We start from the raw sequence: 23,484 nt of genomic DNA, 5'->3' as shown, positions 1-23,484 counted from the left end.
ATTTTTGTATTTTTAGTAGAGACGGGGTTTCACCATGTTGGCCAGGCTGGTCTTGAACTCCCGTCCTCAGGTGATCCTCCTGCCTCGGCCTCCCAAAGTGCTGGGATTACAGGCGTGAGCCACCGTGCCTGGCCCCTTTCTGCCGTTTCTTGGGTGCAATCTCCGGGCCTTTGCACCTGCTGTTCCCTCTGCCTGGAATGCTCTTCCTCTTCTCTCTCTTCCGTCAGGTCTTTGTGAAAGTGTCACTTATTCTTTATTTTATTTTTATTTTTATATTTAGTAGAAATGGACTTTCACCATATTGGCCAGGCTGGTCTCAAACTCCTAGGCTCAAGCAATCCTCCTGCCTTGGCCTCCCAAAGTGTTGAAATTACAGGCATGAGGCACTGTTCAAGTCAAGTGTCACTTCTTCTGTGAGGCCTTTCCTGACTCCTCTATTTTATTTTTTTTGAGACAGAGTCTCGCTCTATTGCCCAGGCTGGAGTGCAGTGGTGCAATCATGGCTCACTGCAACCTCTGCCTTCCGGGTTCAAGTGAGTCTTGTGCCTCAGCCTCCTGAGTAGCTGAGACTACAGGCGCGTGCCACTACGCCTGGCTAATTTTTGTATTTTCAGTAGAGACAGGGTTTCGCCACGTTAGCCAAGCTGGTCTCAAACTCCTGGCCTCAAGTGATCCTCCCACCTCAGCCTCCCAAAGTGCTGGGATTACAGGCACCTCGGCCTCCCACAGTGCTGGGATTACAGGCGTGAGTCAGCACACCCAGTCCTGACTCCTCTATTAAATGTCCCCCACCTCCGGGACTGTCACCCCCTTGCCTGTTCCATTTTTCTCCTAAGCACGATTACCCTCTGACCTACCTAGCGGCTGTTTGACTTATTTCTCTGTTCTCCCAACTTGAATGTCAGCTCTGCAAGGGCAGGAATTTTGTCTGTTTGGGTTAAGGCTGTGTCCTCATTGCCTAAAACAGCATCCCTGTCACACAATAGGCACTCAAGGCGTCTGTGGTTGAATGCATGAATGAGGCAATGTGTGTGTGAGATGGAGACCCTCGGGATATGTGCTTGTACAGGCATCAGGAAGCGTAGGTTTAGGGCCAGTGTGGTTGCTCACATCTGTAATTTCAGCACTTTGGGAGTCCAAGGTGGGAGGATCACTTGAGCCTAGGAGCTTGAGACTAGCCTGGGCAACACAGTGAGACCCTCTCCCTACAAAAAAGTAGCTGGGCATGGTGGTGCGCACCTGTAGTTCCAACCACTCAGGAGGCTGAGGCAGGAGGACCACTTGCGTGCAGGAATTGGAGACTACAGTGAGCTATGATTGCTCCACTGCACTCCAGCCTGGGCAACAGAGCACGACTCTCTCTTTTTTTTCTTTTTTTTTGAGATGGAGTCTCACCCAGGTTGCCTAGGCTAGAAGGCAGTGGTGCGGTCTCAGCTCACTGCAACCTCTGCCAGGTTCAAGCCATTCTTCTGCCTCAGCCTCCCGAGTAGCTGGGATTACAGGTATGCGCCACCACGCCCAGCTAATTTTTTGTACTTTTAGTAGAGACGGGATTTCACCTGTTGATCAGGTACCCTGTCTCTACTAAAAATACAAAAATTAGCTGGGTGTGGTGGCACATGCCTGTAATCCCAGCTACTTGGGAGGCTGAGGCACAAGAATCACTTGAACCCGGGAGGTGGAGGTTGCAGTGAGCTGAGATTGCAGAGCGAGACTCCGTCTAAAACAAACAAAAAAAAGAGGGTGTGGGGGAGAGAGAGAGAGAGAGAAAGAGAAAGAGAGAGAGAGAGAGGGAGAGACAGAGAGAGAGAGAGCTTGTATATGGAGGTACAACCCTAAATCTGCTGTTCAAGGAGCGCTGCTGAGACTTGAATAAGGATAGGAAGGGAATGATGTTAAGTTGTGAACAATGTTCCAGGCTGCAAAAACAGCAGGTACAAAGGACCTGAGGCTGGAACTTGCTTCGTGTGAGGAAGGGCCTGGGAGGAGGGCAGAAGGGGATATGGCAGATAGCACAAGTTTTTTTTTTTTTTTTTTTTTTTTGAGATGGAGTCTTGCTCTGTTGCCCAGGCTAGAGTGCAGTGGCACAGTCTCGGCTAACTGCAAGCTCTGCCTCCCGGGTTCACGCCATTCTCCTGCCTCAGCCTCCCGAGTAGCTGGGACTACAGGCACCCGCCACCACGCCTGGCTAACTTTTTTGTATTTTCAGTAGAGACAGGGTTTCACCGTGTTAGCCAGGATGGTCTCGATCTCCTGACCTCGTGATCCGCCCGCCTCCGCCTCCCAAAGTGCTGGGATTACAGGCGTGAGTCACCAAGATAGCGCAACTTTTTATGGACCATGGGTGGATTTGGGCTTTTCCTCTAAAGGAGGTGGGAGCCAAGAAGGATTCAGGGCAGAGGAGGGAGGGAGGGACGTGAACTGACTCAGATGTTCACAGGCGCCCTCTGGCTGCTGTCGGGGAGACTAGACCTGGGGTTGAGGATGGAAATCCAGAGAGCAGGGAGGCAGCTGCTGTCATCCAGATGGTGTCTTGAGCTGGGAATTCAGGGAGGGTCTGGGGGCAGTGGGGAGTAGCGGAGACGTGGAGGAATTCAGGATCTAAGCAGAAGAGCAGACGGGTCTGGCTGATGGATTAGATCTGCTGAGATGGGTTGGATCTCCTGGGGTTTTGGTCTGAGGACGTGGAAGATGGGGTTTCCAATATCCGACGGATGGGAAGGCAGTTAGTGAGACGTTTCCCTCACCCCACCTCACCTCCTTGCACCCTGCTCCCTTTGCTATTTATTTTTTTTTTTTTGAGACAGTGTTTTGCTTTTGTTGCCCAGGCTGGAGTGCGGTGGTGCGATCTCGGCTCACTGCAACCTCCACCTCCCAGGTTCAAGTGATTCTCCTGCCTCAGCCTCCCAAGTAGCTGAGATTTCAGGCCTGTACCACCACACCCTAATTTTGTACTTTCAGTAGAGATGGGGTTTCACTATGTTGGTCATGCTAGTCTCGAATTCCTGACCTCAGGTGATCCACCCACCTTGGCCTCCCAAACTGCTGGGATTACAGACATGAGCCACAGCACCCAGCCTCCCTTCGCTTTTGCTTTAACCTCTCCCAGGTTGCTTTAATACATCAGGCAGGGTCCAGTCTCAGAGCTTTTGCACTTAGATCTCCTCCTCCACCAGGCTTTCCCTTTAGGCAACCCCCTCTCAAGCTGCCCCTGCACAGACCTGCGTATTCTTTACCTAGTTTGCTGTTTTTTGTTATTGTTTTGTTTTAAGAGACAGGGTTTGCTCTCGTCCCCAGGCTGGAGTGCAATGCTGCGATCATAGCTCACTGCAGCTTCAAACTCCTGGCCTCAATCGATCCTCCCGCCTCTGCCTCCCAAAGAGCTGGGATTACAGGTGTGAGCCACTGAGCCCAGATTTACAAAATAGTTTAAAAATTAGCAGGGCATGGTGGGTCACACCTGTAATCTCAGCATTTTGGGAGGCAGAGGTGGATTACTTGAGGCCAGCGGAGACCAGCCTAGGCAACATAGCAAGACCTTGACTCTACAGAAAATTTAAACATTAGCCAGATGTGGTTCTGTGCACTTGCAGTTCCTTTTTTTTTTTTTTTTTTTGGTAGAGACAGGGTCTGGATATGTTGCCCAGTCTGGAGTCTGGTCTTGAATTCCTGGCCTCAAGCAGTCTTCCCGCCTTAACACAGGCCTGAGGCGCCTCACCAGTCCTACTGTTATTTTTATATTTATTATTTTATTTTATTTTATTTTTTTGAGATGGAGTCTCGCTCTGTCACCCAGGCTGGGCTGCAGTGGCACAATCTCGGCTCACCGCAAGCTCTGCCTCCCAGGTTCACGCCATTCTCCTGCCTCAGCCTCCCAAGTAGCTGGGACTACAAGTGCCCGCCACCAAGCCCAGCTAACTTTTTGTATTTTTAGTAGAGACGGGGTTTCACCGTGTTAGCCAGGATGGTCTCGATCTCCTGACCTCGTGATCCACCTGCCTCAGCCTCCCAAAGTGCTGGGATTACAGGAGTGAGCCACCGCGCCTGGCCCTACTGTTATTTTTAGCATTTAACATTGTCTAATATGCTCTATTTATTCATCCTATACAGTACATATTTATTTTCTTGCCCACTAGGGGAGGGATTTTTGTCTGTTTTGTTCCTAAATGTATTCCCAGTGCCTAGAAAGGGGGCTGGCACACATTTGTGCCCAGTGACTGCTTTTTTTTTTTTTTTCTTTTGAGACAGAGTCTTGCTCTGTCGCCCAGGCTTGAGTGCAGTGGCGTGATCACAGCTCACTGCAGCCTGGAACTGCTGGGCTCAGGCGATCTTGGGATGACAAGCCCTTGCCACCATGCCCAGCTAATTTTTGTATTTTTTGTATAGACAGGGTCTCTCTGTGTTGTCTAGGCTGGTCTCCAACTCCTAGGCTCAAGTGATCAGCCCACCTCGGCCTCCCAAAGTGCTGGAATTACCGGCCTGAACGGCCCCATAAGCCTTGTTTTTATTTATTTATTTATTTTTGAGATGGGGTATCACTTTGTTGCCCGGGCTGGAGTGCAGGGGAGCGATCATGGCTCACTGAAGCCTTGAACTCCTGGGCTCAAGTGATCCTCCTGCCTCAGCCTCCGAATAGCTGGGACCAGAGGTGTGCACCACCACGTCTGGCTAATTTTTTTTTTTTTGTAGAGACAGGGGTCTCCCCATGTTGCCCAGGCTGGTCTCGAACTCCTGGTCTCAAGCGATCCTCTCGCCTCGGCCTCCCAAAGTGCTGAGCTTGCAGGCGTGAGCTACGGCGCCCGGCCTCGCTTGTCGAATGAATGAATGCTTGAGATGCGTTATCCGGCCTGGCGCCAGGAGCTCGGTGTTGAAGCCAGAGTGGGATCACCCTGGGGCCCTCCAGCCGCGGGGGGAATGAGATGGGGACTGAAATTATGGGCCCGGGACATCGCGGGTGTAGACGCGCGCATCCCCGCGTGGAAGCGCAGGGGTCTCGCTGGGCCCCAGCACCCCGTCTTCCTTCCGTTCCTCCTCTGCCTGCAGGTCCGCCGCGATGGGGAAGCCCTGGCTGCGTGCGCTACAGCTGCTGCTCCTGCTGGGCGCGTCGTGGGCGCGGGCGGGCGCCCCGCGCTGCACCTACACCTTCGTGCTGCCCCCGCAGAAGTTCACGGGCGCCGTGTGCTGGAGCGGCCCCGCATCCACGCGGGCGGCGCCCGAGGCCGCCAACGCCAGCGAGCTGGCGGCGCTGCGCATGCGCGTCGGCCGCCACGAGGAGCTGTTACGCGAGCTGCAGAGGCTGGCGGCGGCCGACGGCGCCGTGGCCGGCGAGGTGCGCGCGCTGCGCAAGGAGAGCCGCGGCCTGAGCGCGCGCCTGGGCCAGTTGCGCGCGCAGCTGCAGCACGAGGCGGGGCCCGGGGCGGGCCCGGGGGCGGATCTGGGGGCGGAGCCTGCCGCGGAGCCTGCCGCGGCGCTGGCCCTGCTCGGGGAGCGCGTGCTCAACGCGTCCGCCGAGGCTCAGCGCGCCGCCGCCCGGTTCCACCAGCTGGACGTCAAGTTCCGCGAGCTGGCGCAGCTCGTCACCCAGCAGAGCAGTCTCATCGCCCGCCTGGAGCGCCTGTGCCCGGGAGGCGCGGGCGGGCAGCAGCAGGTAACCTCGCAGCCTCCCCGGAGAGCAGCATCGTCTGTGAAATGGGGGTTTTGCAACCCCACGATCTCTTATCCACAGTTCTGAAATCCTCAAAACCCTGAAAACCGGATTCCTACTCGCCCCTTCTGGTAACTTATTTGGGTCAAAAAGTGACTGGTGGCTATTTATAGCCTTCACTTAACCACTTAATGTGAAGTCATAGGATCCTATAATTAAGCATATCATTATCACGTAAAGACCAAAAATCCCTTTAGGAGTGTTATGTATATTCTATACAGACATGCATATACATAACCCTCCCTGTGTCACTGTGTCTAAATCCAGCCGTGTTATTCTGAATTCTGGAACGTGTCCTGGTCTGGGTTTGGGATAAGAGAATGTTGCTCTGTGACAGTCCCTACGTTACAGGGTTGGTGAGAGGAGTCAGTAAGTTAGATACTGTTGGATGTGTTCTTATGATCCCTACTCTACAGAGGAGGCTGGGGCACAGATCAGTTAAACCATGAGCACCAAGAGCCGGTAGTTAAGCCCAGCTCTGTCTGCACTTTATTTTTTTAATTTTATTTTTGAGATGGAGTCTCGCTCTGTCTCCCAGGCTGGAGTGCAGTGGTGCGATCTTGGCTCACTGCAACCTCCACCTCCCAGGTTCAAGCGATCCTCCTACCTCAACCTTCCGAGTAGCTGGCATCACAGGCGTGAGCCACCACACTCAGTTAATTTTTTTTTTGTATTTTTAGTAGAGACGGAGGTTTCACCACGTTGGTCAGGCTGGTCTCGAACTCCTGACCTCCGGTGATCCGCCCGCCTCGGCCTCCCAAAGTGCTGGGATTACAGGCACGGGCCATAGCGCCCAGCCTGTCTGCACTTTAAAGCCAAGTTGTTTAGCTCTTGGGGAGGATCATTCCTAGGGCTGGGACACCCCCACTGCCAGATGTCCAGGTCATTTGGGAGCTGGGAGATTTATCCACCATTTCTGCCCCTGAGACCAGGCCTCCTGGCCTGAGGGTTAGTGCAATTACACCTGACTTTCTCCGTCACCCCAGGTCCTGCCGCCACCCCCACTGGTGCCTGTGGTTCCGGTCCGTCTTGTGGGTAGCACCAATGACACCAGTAGGATGCTGGACCCAGCCCCAGAGCCCCAGAGAGACCAGACCCAGAGACAGCAGGAGCCCCTGGCTTCTCCCATGCCTGCAGGTCACCCTGCGGTCCCCACCAAGCCTGTGGGTAAGTCGACATTAGGGCTGAGGAATTGTGGGTAGAGGAAAATTGAGGAGTCAGGATTTTAGTGGCAGATTTCTCTCATTGTGAGAAGACCGGAAGAAATGATACTCTTATTCTGATTAAAAATAAGACCAAACTTCTAAGGTGTGAAAATAGGAGAAACAAGAAATAGAAGAGGAGGGACTCTTATTTTAGTGAGGCGATGGTTGGGACTGCTACTTTGGTAAGAGTTTGAACTGGTTCAGAGTATCATATTCAGGACTTATATTATGGTGAGGAGATGATAAAAAACCAGGGTTTAAGAACCCCAGAGTTGGCCGGGCGCGATGGCTCATGCCTGTAATCCCAGCACTTTGGGAGGCCGAGGCGGGTGGATCACGAGGTCAGGAGATCAAGACCATCCTGGCTAACACGGTGAAACCCCACCTCTACTAAAAATACAAAAAATTAGCTGGGCGTGGTGGCGGGCGCCTGTAGTCCCAGCTGCTCAGGAGGCTGAGGCAGGAGAAAGGCGTGAACCTGGGAGGCTGAGGTTGCAGTGAGCCGAGATCACGCCACTGCACTCCAGCCTGAGTGACAGAGCGAGACTCCATCTCAAAAAAAAAAGAACCCCAGACTTGACATTTCCTTTGATTAGAGACAAGGGACCCAGATTCTTAGGTAAAGAAATGGCTATTGGAGCTCGGATTCTGGTGAGGAAATGGGAGAGGCAGGCCTCTTATTCTGGTGAGGAAATGGGAGAGGCAGGACTCTTTGGTAGAAAAGTGGGAGAGGCAGAACTCTTATTCTGGTGAGAGGACCTGTGAGAATCTTGACTCTTGCTCCAGTAAGGGATTGGTCAGCCCAGGCTGTGCCTCCCCCATATCCCTGTGCCCACAGGCCCATGGCAGGATTGTGCAGAGGCCCGCCAGGCAGGCCATGAACAGAGTGGAGTGTATGAACTGCGAGTGGGCCGTCACGTAGTGTCAGTATGGTGTGAGCAGCAACTGGAGGGTGGAGGCTGGACTGTGATCCAGCGGAGGCAAGATGGTTCAGTCAACTTCTTCACTACCTGGCAGCACTATAAGGTGGGCACAGGTGGGCAGAGGCAGGGAAGGGGAGGGAGCCTGTTCTGGCTTCCTGACTTTCCTGCCCTGCCAGGCGGGCTTTGGGCGGCCAGACGGAGAATACTGGCTGGGCCTTGAACCCGTGTATCAGCTGACCAGCCGTGGGGACCATGAGCTGCTGGTTCTTCTGGAGGACTGGGGGGGCCGTGGAGCACGTGCCCACTATGATGGCTTCTCCCTGGAACCCGAGAGCGACCACTACCGCCTGCGGCTTGGCCAGTACCATGGTGATGCTGGAGACTCTCTTTCCTGGCACAATGACAAGCCCTTCAGCACCGTGGATAGGGACCGAGACTCCTATTCTGGTAAGGAGAACTCCTATTCTGGTGAGAGGATAGGGGAGGCGGGACTCCTGTTCTGGTGAGGGAATGAAAGGAGGTAGGGTAGGTAAGACGCCCCTCTGGTAAGTATAAGGATAAGCAAGCTTTTATTCTGTCAAGAGAACAAAGGTCAGGACTTTTATCCTGGTGGGGGGATGGGGAGTCCAGATTCCTTCTCTGTTGAGGCAAAAAAAGAATCAAGACTCCTGTTCAAGTAAAGGGCAGAGGGTGAGAGCTAGTACTCTTATTCTAGAAAGGAAGTAGATACTTTTCTTTGATAAAGGAATGAACGGTAGACTTCTAGTTTGCAGAAAAGGTGGGAAAGGTGTGACTTGTACTTTGGTAAGGAGATAGGGAAGGAATTAAGGCTATTACTCTGAAGAAAGTTGGGGGGCCAGGGCTCCTATTTTTTTGCTGAGGAGATGGAAGATCAGGGCTTGTATTCAACAAGAATGGGAGGGGCCAGGGGATGCCTGGCAAAAGCCTTGCACTGTGAGGTGCAGGTAGAGGCTTTTATTCTGGTGAGAGGACATGGACTCTCTCTCTCCCCTCAGGTAACTGTGCCCTGTACCAGCGGGGAGGCTGGTGGTACCATGCCTGTGCCCACTCCAACCTCAACGGTGTGTGGCATCACGGCGGCCACTACCGAAGCCGCTACCAGGATGGTGTCTACTGGGCTGAGTTTCGTGGTGGGGCATACTCTCTCAGGAAGGCCGCCATGCTCATTCGGCCCCTGAAGCTGTGACTCTGTGTTCCTCTGTCCCCTAGGCCCCAGGGGACATTGGTCAGCAGGAGCCCAAGTTGTTCTGGCCACACCTTCTTTGTGGCTCAGTGCCAATGTGTCCCACAGAACTTCCCACTGTGGATCTGTGACCCTGGGCACTGAAAATGGGACCCAGGAATCCCCCCCGTCAATATCTTGGCCCCAGATGGCTCCCCAAGGTCATTCATATCTCGGTTTGAGCTCATATCTTATAATAACACAAAGTAGCCACAGACCGTGTCTGGTTTGTATCTGCACCTGGCAGGGGTCACTCCCTGGGCCCGCCCTCCTCGTCCTCCACCTCCTCCTCTTCCTCCTCCTCCTCCTTCAGGTCCTCCAGGATGAGGTTGTCCAGGTCTTCCAGGAGGCCACCCTGGCTCAAGCAGGTGGCCACAGTGGAGCCACTGCTAATGTGAGGGTTGCTGGGGTGGAGCACTTTGGGCAGGTGGTTCTGCTTCCGGCTCTTGGGGTGAGCACAGGATGTCCCAGGCACGTGGGGCTCTAGGGAGGGAGAGGTGCTGCAGACATGGGGCTGGAGGTCCCATGAGAGTCTGGGGAGGAGGGGACTTAGGCCACGCGGGGCTCTAGGGAGGAGCTGAGACCACCAGATACGGGGACCAGCGCAACTGGACATTCAGGGGTGTTGAAGATACAGGAGACCTGGGGACATGGGGGTCACCTGAGATTACAGGGGACAAAACAGGGGCCCCAAACCCAGAGACCATGGGGGCAGAGGCCATGGGGACCCTCAGGCACGGGCCACTGGGGTGAAACCTCAGAGCCTCGTGGGCAAGACCACGGAGACTGGGGGGTCATGGAGGCCATGTGGAAGCAGTGGCTGCTGCTGTGGGAGACAAAGTGGACTGAGTGGAGATTTGGGGACTTAAAGGCACAGAAGGGGACAATGACTGTCCAGGCTGTTGGGGGAGAAGAGCCTCACCTCGCCGGTTGTAGCAGTCGGCAGCTGAGCAGGAGTGAGTGTGGGTGCTGCGGCGATCCGGGTCCCGGTCCCAGCGCGGGGGGAGGATCCGTGTTGGATACACGGGGAAGCCGCACCCGTAGCAGGGGGACGGGGACCCCATCTGTGCCCAGCCCCTGGGGGCGGGCAGGGCTGTGAGGGTCCGAGGGCGAGGCTGGGCCAGGGTGGGGCCAGGGCAGGGAGGGGCAGGGCTGGGGTAGGGCAGGGCTGAGGGGGAGCTGGGGGTCAGCGCCCTCACCGGAAGTTGTGCCGACACTTCGGGCAGTGGAACTCAGCCAGGCCCCACATCTTGTCAGCTGGCACTGGCTCGTAGCGCTTCCGGCATTTCCGGCACCGGGATACCTGGTGGTGGTGGGCAGGGAGGTACAGAGAGGGGACCAAGGATTGTCAGAGGTGTCTGAGGTTGGGGTCAGGGCTAGCAGTGTGCTGCAGCGGCTGGCCTCAGCTTGAGCAACCCAACTCAATCAGTGACTTCACGTGGGTAGCCTGATATTGACCATGGTGGGAATATTTACACCACAGAAACTGGCAAACACTACACATCTTGGCTTCCTGCCTCTTTTGCAAGAACTAGTTAAGCATTGACCAGAAGTGAACTACTAGTCAGGAGGTTCAGAAGCCAGATTTGGCGCTGTGTTTTTGAGGTCAGATTTGGTTTCTTTTCTTTCTTTCTTTTTTTTTTTTTAGAGACAGGGTCTCGCTCTGTCACCCAGGCTGGAATGCAGTGTTGTGATCATGGCTTACTGCAGCCTCGACCTCCCAGGCTCAAACGATCCTCCCACCTCAGCCTCCTGAGTAGTTGGGACCACAGGTACACACCACCACTCCCAGCTAATTAAAAAAAATTTTTTTTTGCCAGGCACAGTGGCTCATGCCTGTAATCCCAGCACTTTGGGAGGCTGAGGTGGTAGATTGCTTGAGCCCAGGAGTTTGAGACCAGCTTGGGCAACATGGCAAAACCCCATCTCCACACACACACACAAAATACAAAAATTAGCCAAGTGTGGTGGCGCAGGCCTGTAGTCCCAGCTGCTTGGGAGGTTGAGGTGGGAGGATCACCTGAGCCCAGGAGGTGGAGGCTACAGTGAGCTATGATCCCGCCACTGTACTCCAGCCTAGGTGACAGGGCAAGACCCCATGTCTTCAAAACACATTTTTTTTTGGAGACAGGGTCTCACCCTGTCACCCAGGCTGGTCTCAAACTCCTAAGTTCAAGCGATCCTCCCTACTTAGCCTCCCAAAACACTGAGATTGCGGCCATGAGCCACTGCGCCTGGCCAGGTTTGATTTCTGTAGTAGCTGTTCAATTGTGGGTCAAGGGTCAGGTTCTGGGGTAAGGAGGTATTGGGCTTCTCACATTTAAGGTCAGAAGTCCAGTCCTGGGTCAGGGGTTGGGATCAGAGATCAAGGCTGAGCTCTGAGTTTGGAGGTCAGGGATTGGACTCTCAGTGATTGAAATCCTTAGGTCAGAGGTACAGTCACTGAGGATGGGAGTCAGGAGTGGAGTTCGGGACAGTCAAAGTCGAGGTTAAGTTTTAGGTCATCACCTCCTTCCGCTGGGGCACGCGGCGCCACCAGACGTGGTCGCAGGAGGAGCAGGCAAACTGCCGGTCCACAGCAGGGATAAGGTCATCCTGGGCACGTTGAAACATGCGTAGGTTGGCTTCTGTCAGTGGCAGGAGGGAGGTCGCCACTGCCTGTGGAATGGGGCAGGTGGGGATGAGGTGGGGGGGTGTCACCCCTTCTGCACCAACATAAGCATCAGCCCTCCTCTCCCTACAGACGAGTCCTCTTCCTGCCCCAGTGAATATCTCCCCTCCTGCCCTAATGGACATCCTTCTGTGCCTGCAGATGTCCCCCTCCCCACTTCCCCATCCCAAGCCCTAGCCACCAACTCACCTGAATGTCCCGGTCCTGCTTCATATCTTCTGGTGGATCCTGGGTGGAGATAGCAGGGGCAGAAACTGGGGATGGGGCTCAGGCCTCTTTCCACCCATTTGCTGGGGGAGGCCCCCGGCCGCAATGAGTAGGGTGCCCCTAACTCGCCAGAAGCTCACAGAGCACCACTCACTTATTGAGAGCCAGGTGTGTGGCCTCAGTTGTCCTCATAGCAGCCCTGAGAGGTGGGCACACCTGTTACCTTATTGCTCAGATGGGGAAACTGAGGCTTAGGGGAGGGCTTGCCTGAGTGAGGCTAGCCTGACCCCCATACTCACTTCCTGCCTGCAAATGCCACATGCTTGTTGGTGTTGTGACATATCACCCCTTTGAGGCCATGTTGTGCTCGGCTAAGTGGGAGAGAGATGTGGGTTCAAATCCCAGCTGTATCCCTTCCAGCTGTGGGGACTTGGGCAAGCCACTCCCTGCCCCCTGGGTTCCCACTGACAGGCATGTTAGAGCCCAGGCTCTGACTCCAGGTGGCCAGGGTTCAAATCGCAGCTGCCCCTGCTTGCTGGCAAGTGACTTCGGCCTCAGTTTCTTTGTCTGTGAAATGGGGATAAATAATAGGACCTGTCTCCTGGGGTCACTGCAGTGATGAAATAAATAAATTCCTGGAGTCTTGCCATGTGGGAAGTACTCAATGAATGCTACCCTCTGCTAATATTATTATTATTATTATTATTATAATTATATTTTTGAGACGGAGTTTCGCTCTTGTCGCCCAGGCTGGAGTGCAATGGCACAATCTCGGCTGACTGCAACCTCTGCCTCCCAGGTTCAAGTGATTCTTCTGCCTTAGCCTGCCAAGTAGCTGGGATTACAAGCACGCACCACCACGCCCAGCTAATTTTTTGTATTTTTAATAGAGAAGGGGTTTCACCGTGTTGGCCAGGCTAATCTCGAACTCCTGACCTCAAGTGATCTGCCCGCCTCAACTTCCCAAAGTGCTGGAATTACAGGCGTTAGCCACCACACCTGGCCCCTCTGCTATCATTTTTATCATACTTTTATATGTATAAATGTAGACTATGATACATGTTTTGTTATACTCTGGTTTTGTTTGTTTTTGTTTGTTTGAGACGGAGAATCGCTCTGTTGCCCAGGCTGGAGTGCAGTGGTGCGATCTCGGCTCACTGCAAGCTCCGCCTCCCGGGTTCACGCCATTCTCCTGCCTCAGCCTTCCTGAGTAGCTGGGACTACAGGGGCCTGCCAGCACACCCGGCTAATTTTTTTTTTCGTATTTTTAGTATAGACGGGGTTTCACCATGTTAGCCAGAATGGTCTCGATCTCCTGACCTCATGATCCACCCGCCTTGGCCTCCCAAAGTGCTGGGATTACAGGCGTGAGCCACCGCGCCTGGCATTTTTTTTTTTTTTTTTTTTGAGACAGAGTTTCGCTCTTGTTGCCCAGGCTGGAGTGCAATGGTGTGATCTCAGCTCAGTGCAACCTCCGCCTCCTGGGTTCAAGTGATTCTCCTGCCTCAGCCTCCCGAGTAGCTGGGATTACAGGCATGCGCCACCATGCCCAGCTAATTTTGTATTTTTTAGTAGAGACGGGTTTCTCCATGTTGGTCAGGCTGGTCTCAAACTCCCGACCTCAGGTGATCCGCCCGCCTCGGCCTCCCAAAGTGTTGGGATTGCAGGCGTGAGCCACCGCGCCCGGCCTATTATACTCTTTAACAGCCCTACACTGAGCCTTTCAGGCAGGCTAAATCCACAGCGTTCCCATCACCAAAGCTGTCAAAGAAGCAAAGTAGCCATGATGCACCTGTGCTTCAAAGCCATTCATTCATTCATTCATTCATTCATTCAACACAAGGGTTCCATTCCCCTGCCTCTCTCTCCTCCCCAATCCTCTGCTCATCCCAGCCTTTCTAGAGACTGCCACTAACAACCCTTCCCCACCTCCCAGCCTTTGCTTATGCCATTCCCTCCCCCACCCCAAGACCCCTGCCTTTCTTTCCCTTTCCCCTCCCAGGGCTCACTCCTCCCCATCCTTTAAGACTTGGTACCTCCTCCTCCAGTAAGCCTTCTCTGACCTCTGCGCCCCCCCTATGATGGCAATAATCCTGGCTCCTTTCATTGCTTAGTTTCATGGCTCTCTCCCCCATTGAATACAATCAGCACATAATGAGCGCCTACTGTTTGCAGGCTCCCTGGCCGGACAAATGATGGAGAGGTGAAAAAGTGAGATTGGGTGATGAGTTATGGGCCGACAATGCCTGGTCCCTCCTGTTTCAGAGGGGGGTCAGTCACCATGAACGGGTCGGGTCCCCCCTCTTGCTCTCCCTCCCGTGACCCGGTCCTTTGCGAGGGGAGGGGACAGGTTACCTGGGCATCCAGATCGTTACTTAGTTCTTGGCCATCTTTTTGCTTTACCCCTGCGGGGGAGAGTACATATAAGGGAAGGGCCCTTGAAGGGTCTGTGGGAGTTCCAGGCCACCCAGAGCCGCGACGCAGAGCCTCCCCAAGGCTGGGACCTCCGGGGGAGGTGATCTCAACGCCTCTCCCTAGACCACGCCCCCTCGGCGCTCCCACGCGCGGTCCCCGCACCAGGCCCGGGACCCCCGCAGCCTCACCGTACACGATGGAGCGCCCCACTCCCGTGTGGTCGCTGCCGAATTTCCTCATCAGAGCCCCCGCCTTCTTGGAGGATACCTTCCCATGAAACTTCTCCCGGAGGCGCCGGACGCTCTTCTCCAGCTGGGAGGGAGACAGGGGGGTTCCGGTGGGGGAAGGGGAAACGGGATCATCCCTCCCCCATCTCTAGGCACCGTTCTCCCGGCCCGAACTTGACCCTTGGTTTTGGCCTCCGCCGCCCCCCCCCCCCTTTCATCCCTTTACGGCATTTCCTGGAAAAAGCCAAAGTCCCCACAGGGCGTTGGGGGAAGGCGCAGACTGGGGCGAGCGTCCCAGCCTAAGGTTGGGGGGGCGGCCAGGTTATCTCTGGCCTCTGACCTTTGACCCTGCAGCCCCCGCTTTTCCTCGGGGAGGCCTCATTTCGCTCTGGGGAAACGTGGGAGTCACTTTCCTTTTCAAGGGGGGCGAGAGCCAGGCAGGGGTAAGGATCTGGGGTTCTAGGATGGGGGTCCCCAGGAACTGCGAAGCCCCCTCCGCGCCTCCCGGCCGCTCCTCGGGGTCTGTCGCGGCTGACCCCGGCCCAGCCGTAGCCATCGCTTACCTCCACACCTTCCTGAGACATGGTGGCGGCGGCGCAGTTCCCCGCGAGGGTCTGCACTGCGCGGCTCAGCCGCCCCCCTACCTGGGTGCGCCCGTCGGTCCAGCAGCCGCGCAGGGCAGGGGGCGGTGCCTCGGGGCCGGCTCCGCCCTTCCTCCCCGGCCCCTGTTTCGCTTTCGATTCAGGGGGGACCCGGCGCGCTGGCTCCGCCCTGGCTCCGCCTCTGCTCTTGCGCCCCAAACCTAGGCGGGCGCCCCGGGTCTGCACCCTGCGGCGGAGCGCGCAGACCTCGGACGGGGGAGGCGGCGCGGCCTCTGCAGTCGGTCACATGTCCCCACGCTGCGCGGGGTCCGCGTCTTCACGTCCCTCGTGGGGGCGGGGCCGCATCAGAAGGCCGCGGCGAGGCCCCGCGCCCCCCCACCCAGCGCGCGCTCCCCCAGTTCATCACCCTCCTGTCTGTTCTCCCTCCTTCCCCGGGAATCTGGCGCTCGTGAGGACCTGGGCCCTTTTCCTGCCCTGAGTCTCTGTCCTAGCTACGGTCACCTCTCTCAACCTCAGTTTACCCCTCTGTGAAATGGGGAGAATCCTGGTGTCTACACCATGGAGTGGAGTATGTGCCAAGATTCCCGAGTGGATCGCGTAATAGCGCCTGGCTTGCAGTAGGCGTTCAACTAGTCACTGGGCCACCTGCTGTGTGCCCTTGATAGGGGCAGGCAGTGTGTGTGTGGTTGGGGGGAGCGGTGCTTGAGAAAAATACAGATTCTTGGTCTCTAGTAGCCCGGTAGAATCCGGCTGTCTCAGGGATCCAGGGAATCTGCAATGGTTAAGAACCCCGTAGGGACGGACAACTCTAACCCAGTACAGGGCACATCGGGGAGCCCTTAGGTGGTGGGGCTCTGGCCCAGCCTGGGGACACAGAGATGGCAACTTCATTGGAGGAGGGGATGCTTTGTAGAGTCACTGAAATTGGAGGTCTTAGCTAGGGGAGGAATAGAGTGGGGAGATGAGGCAGCCGTGCAGAGCCCCCAAAGCAAGACTAAGTCTGGGGTTTTTGGGCAAGGGCTTCTCAAGCCCAGCACTCTTGACACTTTGGGCGGCCTAGTTCTTTGTGTGGGGGACTGTCCTGTGTATTGGGGGACATTTAACACCATCCCTGGCCTCCACCCACTAGATGCCAGTGGTTCCCTACTCTCCCCGTTGTGACTACCAAAAACGTCTCCAGAGACTGCCGGATACTCTCTGAGGAGCAAAATAGCATTGTGTTCAACGACTCCAAATTTTTTTCTCCATTGCACACCCCTATAGGTAAAAGTGTTAAAGTTACACCCCCAGATGGATATTTACTCATTTATTTATTTTTTGAGACAAGATCTTGCTCTGTTGCCCAGGCTGGAGTGCAGTGGTTTGATCGTGGCTCACTGCAGCCTCTAACTCCTGGGCTCAAACGATCCTCCTGCCTCAGCCTGCTAAGTAGCTGGGACTACTGGCATATGCCACTACGCCTGGTTAATTTTCTGTTTTTTTTGTAGAGACGGGGTCTCACTATGTTGCCCAGGCTGGTCTCAAACTCCTGGCCTCAAAGATGGATATTATTTATAAATTATATACAAATACAATTATATCAATATATTCTGTTAACTGTTATATAAAATATTGATAGATAAATGGAGCTGGGCATGATGGTTCACACCTGTAATGCTAGCACTTTGGGAGGTCAAGGTGGGAGAATCACTTGAGGTCAGGAGTTCAAAACCAGCCTGGGCAACATAGCAAGACCTTGTCTTTAAAAAAAGAAAAAAGAAAAGGAAAAAGTTATTTTTAAAAAACTAAAAAACAAACAATAAAACCCCCCAAATCTAGATATTCTAAAGTTTTTCCAGTTGAACCCCAAAGCTTTGTTTATAGGGTGTATGTACTCCACTCTGGAGACTACTGTATTTGCAAACTACAAGCAGTTCATGATTCTTCGTGGCTGAATGGTGGAATCCTAGGCAGGATGGGGGCTGGAAACTGCACAGAAGACCTGGGATTTTATCCTGAGGGAAGTGGCGAGGTTTGGAGTGGATCGCCTGTCATAGTTGCCAGTTACTAATCTATTTGCCCAGTGCAGAGGGAGGTCATAGCTATGTCCCATTCACTGGCCGAGATGGGCACTGAGTGGGCATGAAACAGGTAAGAGTCTGAGCTAGCCCTGACATAAATCAGATCTGGTAGGTTTTTTGTTTTTTGACTTTTTTTTTTTTTTAGCACAGAATATGCAGAGCAAAGGTCTGTTAGGTTATAATCACTGTGGCAACCACATAGAGCGTGTACTCTGTTCCCAATGCTGTTCCAGGCACTGTGGACATGACAGCAAACAAAACAAAGATCCCTGCCCTCGTAGAGCTAGCATTTTTTAAAATTTGTTTTAAGAGACAGGGTCTCACTCTGTCACCCAGGCTGGAGTGCAGTGGCACAATCATAGCTCCGCTGCAGCCTCAACCTCCTGAGCTCAAGCAATCCTCCGGCCTTGGCCTTCTGAGTAGCTGGGACTGCAGGTATGTGCCACCACATCCGGCTAATTTGTTTGTTATTTTGTTGTTGTTTTGTTTGGGTTTTGTTTTTGTTTTGAGACAGAGTCTTGCTCTGTCATCCAGATTGCAGTGCAGTGGCACGATCTCGGCTCGCTGCAACCTCTGCCTCCCGGGTTCAGGCAATTCTCCTGCCTCAGCCTCCCGAGTAGTTGGGACTACATGTATGTGCCACCACTCCCGGCTAATTTTTATACTTTTTTGTAGAGCTGGGGGCGGGGGGGGGGTCTCACTATGTTGCCCAGGCTGGTCTTGAACCCCTGGGCTCAAGTGATCCTGTTGCCTTGGCCTCCCAAAGTGCTGGGATTTCAGGCGTGAGTCACTGCACCTGGTCCATCCTTATGATTTCATGTGGTCTTTGTAGCTTAGGACTTGAGAAATGGCTTTGCTGCTGGGCTGTTCTGGCTCAGGGCCTCTCAGAAGGTTGCAGTTAAGGAGTTGGCCAGGGCTTCAGTCATCTGAAGGTTTGACGGGGGCTGGCAAATCTGCTTCCAAGGTGGCTCACTCCCAGGGCATGCAGATGGGTGCTATGATTGGCGGGATGCCTCGATTCCTCCCAGTATACTTGAGTGGCATGAGTGTACTCCCAGCATGGGAGCTGGCCTCCCGAGCACCTTCCAAGAGCTGAGAGCCAGGTGGAAGTTGTATCTTTTTATGATCTAGCCTGAAAGTCCCACATCACTTCAGCCACATTGTGTACATTAAAAGCTCATTGGCTGGGCACAGTGGCTCATGCCTGTAATCTCGGCACTTGGGAAGCCAAGGCAGGAGGATCACTTGAGGCCAGGATTTCGAGGCCATGCTGGGCAACATAGTGAGACCCCATCAGCCAGGCATGGTGGCTCACTCTTGTAACCCCAGCACTTTACGAGACCAAAGTAGGTGGATCACCTGAGGTCAGGAATTCGAGACCAGCCTGGCTAACATGGTGAAACCTCATCTCTACTAAAAATACAAAAATTAGCTGGGCGTGGTGGCGGGTACCTGTAATCCCAGCTATTTGGGAGGCTGAGGCAGGAAAATCACTTGAACCCAGGAGGCAGAGGTTGCAGTGAGCCAAGATTATGCCACTGCACTCCAGCCTGGGTGACAGAGCAAGACTCTGTCTCAAAACCAAAACGAAACAAAACAAAACAAAACAAAAAAAGCAGCAAATCTTGACCTGGAACTGGACCCTTGGAGGCTTAAGCTGGGCGACTGTGTTCAATTATGGAGGAAGGCCGGGTGCAGTGGCTCACACCTGTAATCCCAGCACTTTGGGAGGCCCAGGAGGGCAGATCACTTGAGGCCAAGAGTTCGAAACCAGCCTGGCCAACATGGCAAAATCATGTCTACTAAAAATACAAAAAATAGCCAGGCATGGTGGTGCGTGCCTGTAGTCCCAGCTACTCGGGAGGCTGAGGTGGGGGAATCACTTGAACCCGGGAGGCAGAGGTTGCAGTGAGCCGAGATCGCACAACTACACTCCAGCCTGGGCAACAGAGTGAGACTCCATCACAAAAAAAAAAATGCCGGGCACGGTGGCTCACACCTGTAATCCCAGCACCTTGGGAGGCCGAGAGCCCAAGGTGGGCGGATCACCTGAGGTCGGGAGTTCCAGACCAGCCTGACCAACATGGAGAAACCCTGTCTCTACTAAAGATACAAAATTAGCCGGGCATGGTGGCACATGCCTGTAATCCTAGCTACTCGGGAGGCTGAGGCAGGAGAATTGCTTGAACCCAGGAGGCGGAGGTTGCGGTGAGCCGAGATCGTGCCATTGTACTCCAGCCTGGGCAACAAGAGCAAAACTCCATCTCAAAAAAAAAAGAAAAAAAGAAAAAAAAATATTGTGGAGGAGATGGAGACCATTGGAGCATGTGCATGCTTTTCACAATCTAGTCAATTTCCCACTCCAGTTGAGTCAAATGAAAAATTGATCGGGAATGCTCAGAGCTGGAGAAGCTGTAGGGAAATGAGAAATCTTCCAAATCATTAGAGACAGCATCCGTTGGTGAAACCTTTTGGGAAGGACACCATGGAAAAATCTACTACTAAACTATTAAGCATGCTGGATTAATCATGTCTCTCATTTTCTGTTGCTGTCTTCTTCTTCTTCTTCCTCCTCCTCCTCCTTCCTCCTCCTCCTTCCTCCTCCTTCTCTTCCTCCTCCTCCTCCTCTTATTCTTCTTCCTTTTTTTTGTTTTTGAGATGGAGTCTCGCTCTGTCGCCCAGGCTGGAGGGCAGTGGTGCGATCTCGGCTCACTGCAAGCTCCGCCTCCCGGGTTCACGCCATTCTCCTGCCTCAGCCTCCCAAGTAGCTGGAACTACAGGCGCCCGCCACCACGCCCAGTTAATTTTTTGTATTTTTAGTAGAGATGGGGTTTCACCGTGTTAGCCAGGATGGTCCTGATCTCCTGACCTCGTGATCTGCCTGCCTCGGCCTCCCAAAGTGCTGGGATTACAAGCGTGAGCCACCGCGCCTGGCCTTTTTTTTTTTTTTTTTGAGACAGAGTCTTGCTCTGCCACCCAGACTGGAGTGCCGTGTCATCATCGTAGCTCACTGCAGCGTTGAATTCCTGGGCTCGAGTGATCCTCCTGCCTCAGCCTCCCGAGTAGCTGTGACGATAGATGTGCACCATCATGTCAGCTAATTTTATTATTTGTGTAGAGACGGGGTCTCACTATGTTGCCTGGGCTGATCTTGACCTCCTGGGCTCAAGTGACCCTCCCTCCTTGGCCCCCCAAAGCCCTGAGATTACAGGCATGAGCCACTGCACCTGGTTTGAATTTTTCTTGCAACAAGCATCTAATCTATCATTTTTGTAGTGAGAAAAAAAAATACCCAATAAGATAAATCCAATTAATTTTCTTTTCTTTTTTCTTTTTTTCTTTTTTTAAGACAGTGTCTTGCTCTGTCGCCCAGGCTGGAGTGCAATGGTGTGCTCTCTGCTCACTGCAACCTCGACCTCCCGGGTTCAAGCGATTCTCCTGGCTCAGCCCCTGGTGTAGCTGGGATTACAGGCGCGTGCTGCCACGCCTGGCTAATATTTTGTATCTTTAGTAGAGACAGAGTTTCACCATGTTGGCCAGGCTGGTCTCGAACTCCTGACCTCATGATCCGCCCACCTCAGCCTCCCAAAGTGCTGGGATTACAGGTATGAGCCATCGTGCCCAGCCAATCCAATTAATTTTTAAAAATAACATGTATGAAACCCTGGACACTATCTTTGACAATGATGCCTAACAGGTGAGAAGTAATTTGGGATTTTATAATTTGAGTAGTTCTCAGTAAATGGAACATCCTTTGTAGCACAGAAATCTGTTGTTCGAGTTTTGTGAAATCAGTTTCATACATTTTTCCAGGAATACATTATGTGCAAAAGTTGAGGAACCTGTTTGATGGGGCTCCGCTCAAATGAATTTGGTGAGTGGTGAGTGGAGAAATTATAATGGCTAAAATAAATTCCCTGAGTGTATCTGGAGCTCACTGAGTGTCAGGCTGTCTGCAGGTTATGCCCTAGGCCTTAGGATCTTCTGGCTTAGGCATGATTGGCCCTTACAGATGAAGAAACTGAGCCTCCAAGAGATTAAGCAAATCACGTGGATACCCAGTTTATAAGTGGTATAGCCAGGATTTGAACTCAGGCCAACTGACTGCAAACTCCTTCAAGCTGGAATTTAGGTTAAGAATTGTAGAGATGAAGGGGGCATGCTTTGGAACCAGACAGTCCTTAACCAACCTTCCTTCCTTCTCTCCTTCCTTCTTTCCTTCCTTCTTTCCTTCTCTCCTTCCTTCCTTCCTCCCTCCTTCCGTCCCTCCCTCCCTCCCTTCCTCCCTCCCTTCCTTCTTTCCTTCTTTTCTTTCTTTCTTTCTTTTTTTTTTTTTGAGACAGAGTCTTGCTCTGTCACCCAGGCTGCAGTGCAGTGGTGCAATCTTGGCTCACTGCAACCCCCACCCCATTGGTTCAAGCAATTCCCTGCCCCAGCCTCCTGAGTAGCTGGGACTATAGGCACCCGCCACCATGCCTGGCTAATTTTTTATATTTTTAATAGAGATAGGGTTTCACCATGTTGGCCAGACTGGTCTCAAACTCCTGACTTCAGGTAATCCTCCCACCTTGGCCTCCCAAAGTGCTGGGATTACAGACGTGAGCCACTGAGCGCAGCCTCTTTTCTTTCTGGTGTCTTTTTTTTGTTTGTTTTTGTTTTTTTCTTTTTTTTTGACACAGAGTCTTGCTCTGTCGCCTAGGCTGGAGCACAATGGCATGATCTCACATCACTGCTACTTCCGCCTCCTGGATTCAAGGGATTCTCGTACCTCAGCCTCCCAAGTAGTAGCTGGGATTACAGGCGTGTGCCTCCATGCCCAGCTAATTTTATGTCTTTAGTAGAGACAGGGTTTTGCCATGTTGGCCAGGCTGATCTCGAACTCCTGGCCTCAACGGATCTACCTGCCTTGGCCTCCCAAAGTGCTGGGATTATAGGCATGAGCCATCATGTCTAGCTGCTTTCTTCTTTTTTTGGGGGTGGGGACTTGCCACATCACCCAGGCTGGAGTGCAGTTGTGTGATCATAGCTCACTGCAGCCTTGACCTCCTGGACTCAAGTGATCCTCCCATGTCAGCCTCCCAAAGTGCTGGGACTACAGGTGTGAGCCACCACGCCCACCACTTTGGTTTATCTTGCTTTTCTGAGGGCGTGGCCTGTGGGAAACAGTTCCTCACTCCACTCCAGGGACTGCTGCCACATCTCAGCTCCTGACAGCGGAAACATCCATCATTAATCATTGATCCTACATTCTGGAGGAGAACCAAGGCCAGAAGGCCCCAAGGGAAAGTACTGAGAAAAAGCCAGTTGGGGCCAGGTGTGATGGCTCACGCCTGTAATCCCAGCACTTTGGGAGGCCGAGGCAGGCGGATCACGAGGTCAGGAGTGTTTGAGACCAGGCTGGCCAATATGGCAAAACCCCGTTTCTACTAAAAATATAAAAATTAGCCGGGTGTGGTGGTGCGGGCCTTTAGTCCCAGCTACTCAGGAGGCTGAGGCAGAAGAATCGCTTGAACCCGGGAGGCGGAGGTTGCAGTGAGCCAAGATCAAGCCACTGTACTCCAGCCTGGGCGACAGAGCGAGACTCCAACTCAAAAAAAAAAAAAAAAAAAAAAGCCAGTCGGTGCAGACACCAGACCTGTAATTCTGGGATGTGGGATGGACAGACAATGTCCTCTTTCTACTTTACATTTTGGAATTTTAAATTTGCCGATAGCATTCCCTCCCCTCTAAGCATGATACTCTGCCCTTATTTCCTTTTCTGATTGCAAAAGCAAAGCGTGTTGGACTCCTCCTCCAAAAAGTTACACATTAAGAAGTGTTTGATCCAGAAGGAGGAAGTCCCTGTGTACACACAGTAAGAAACGTTACATATTTTTGTCCTTGGCTACTCAAGTGTTTTCCATGTTGAATAGGGGATGCAGGATGTGCACGTTCTGGTTCTGCGGGGAGGAGCGTACGATAAAGGCTTGCGATGGAGTTTCCCACTTTCTTTTCTTCTCTTTCTTCTCTTCCTTTCCTTTCCTTTCCTCCCCTCCCCTCCCCTCCTCTCCCCCCCCCTTCCCCTCCCCTCTCCTCTCCATTCCTTTCTCACAGAGTCTGGCTTTATTGTCCAGGCTGGAGTGTAGTGGTACAATCTTGGCTCACTGCAACCTCCGCCTCCCAGGTTCAAGGAATTCTCCCATCTCAGCCTCCCGAGTAGCTAGGATTACAGGCGCCCGTCACCACGC

The 23,484-nt window shown here is 53.3% G+C and overlaps 2 protein-coding genes across 3 annotated transcripts; one reads left to right on the top strand and one right to left on the bottom strand.

Annotated features, from left to right (window-relative positions):
• Positions 1 to 1,599: 1,599 nt before the first annotated feature.
• ANGPTL6 (angiopoietin like 6) lies at positions 1,600 to 9,039 on the top strand. The gene is made up of 5 exons (XM_024926473.4): positions 1,600 to 5,647; positions 6,691 to 6,871; positions 7,748 to 7,935; positions 8,009 to 8,279; positions 8,849 to 9,039. Exons 1-5 carry the CDS (start codon positions 5,054 to 5,056, stop codon positions 9,037 to 9,039), a joined length of 1,425 nt encoding a protein of 474 aa, XP_024782241.3. The 5' UTR covers positions 1,600 to 5,053.
• Positions 8,383 to 15,516, bottom strand: SHFL (shiftless antiviral inhibitor of ribosomal frameshifting). Of its 2 annotated transcripts, none has more exons than XM_003809599.5 (8): positions 15,159 to 15,516; positions 14,557 to 14,680; positions 14,309 to 14,358; positions 11,936 to 11,974; positions 11,584 to 11,733; positions 10,275 to 10,378; positions 9,998 to 10,152; positions 8,383 to 9,558 (listed from the first exon to the last, which is right to left on the bottom strand). In XM_003809599.5, the coding sequence occupies exons 1-8, from the start codon at positions 15,177 to 15,179 to the stop codon at positions 9,326 to 9,328; spliced, it is 876 nt and encodes a 291-aa protein (XP_003809647.1). In that variant the 5' UTR covers positions 15,180 to 15,516; the 3' UTR covers positions 8,383 to 9,325. The 2 variants fall into 2 exon arrangements, with proteins under 2 accessions (XP_003809647.1, XP_003809648.1); XM_003809600.4 differs by having other exon boundaries at positions 9,998 to 10,044.
• Positions 15,517 to 23,484: the final 7,968 nt, after the last annotated feature.

This window comes from Pan paniscus, chromosome 20, assembly GCF_029289425.2.
Source record: "Pan paniscus chromosome 20, NHGRI_mPanPan1-v2.0_pri, whole genome shotgun sequence".
Lineage (NCBI taxonomy): Eukaryota > Metazoa > Chordata > Mammalia > Primates > Hominidae > Pan > Pan paniscus.
The sequence above is the reverse complement of the archived record's forward strand: the minus strand, read 5'-3'. Positions and strand labels throughout refer to the sequence as shown.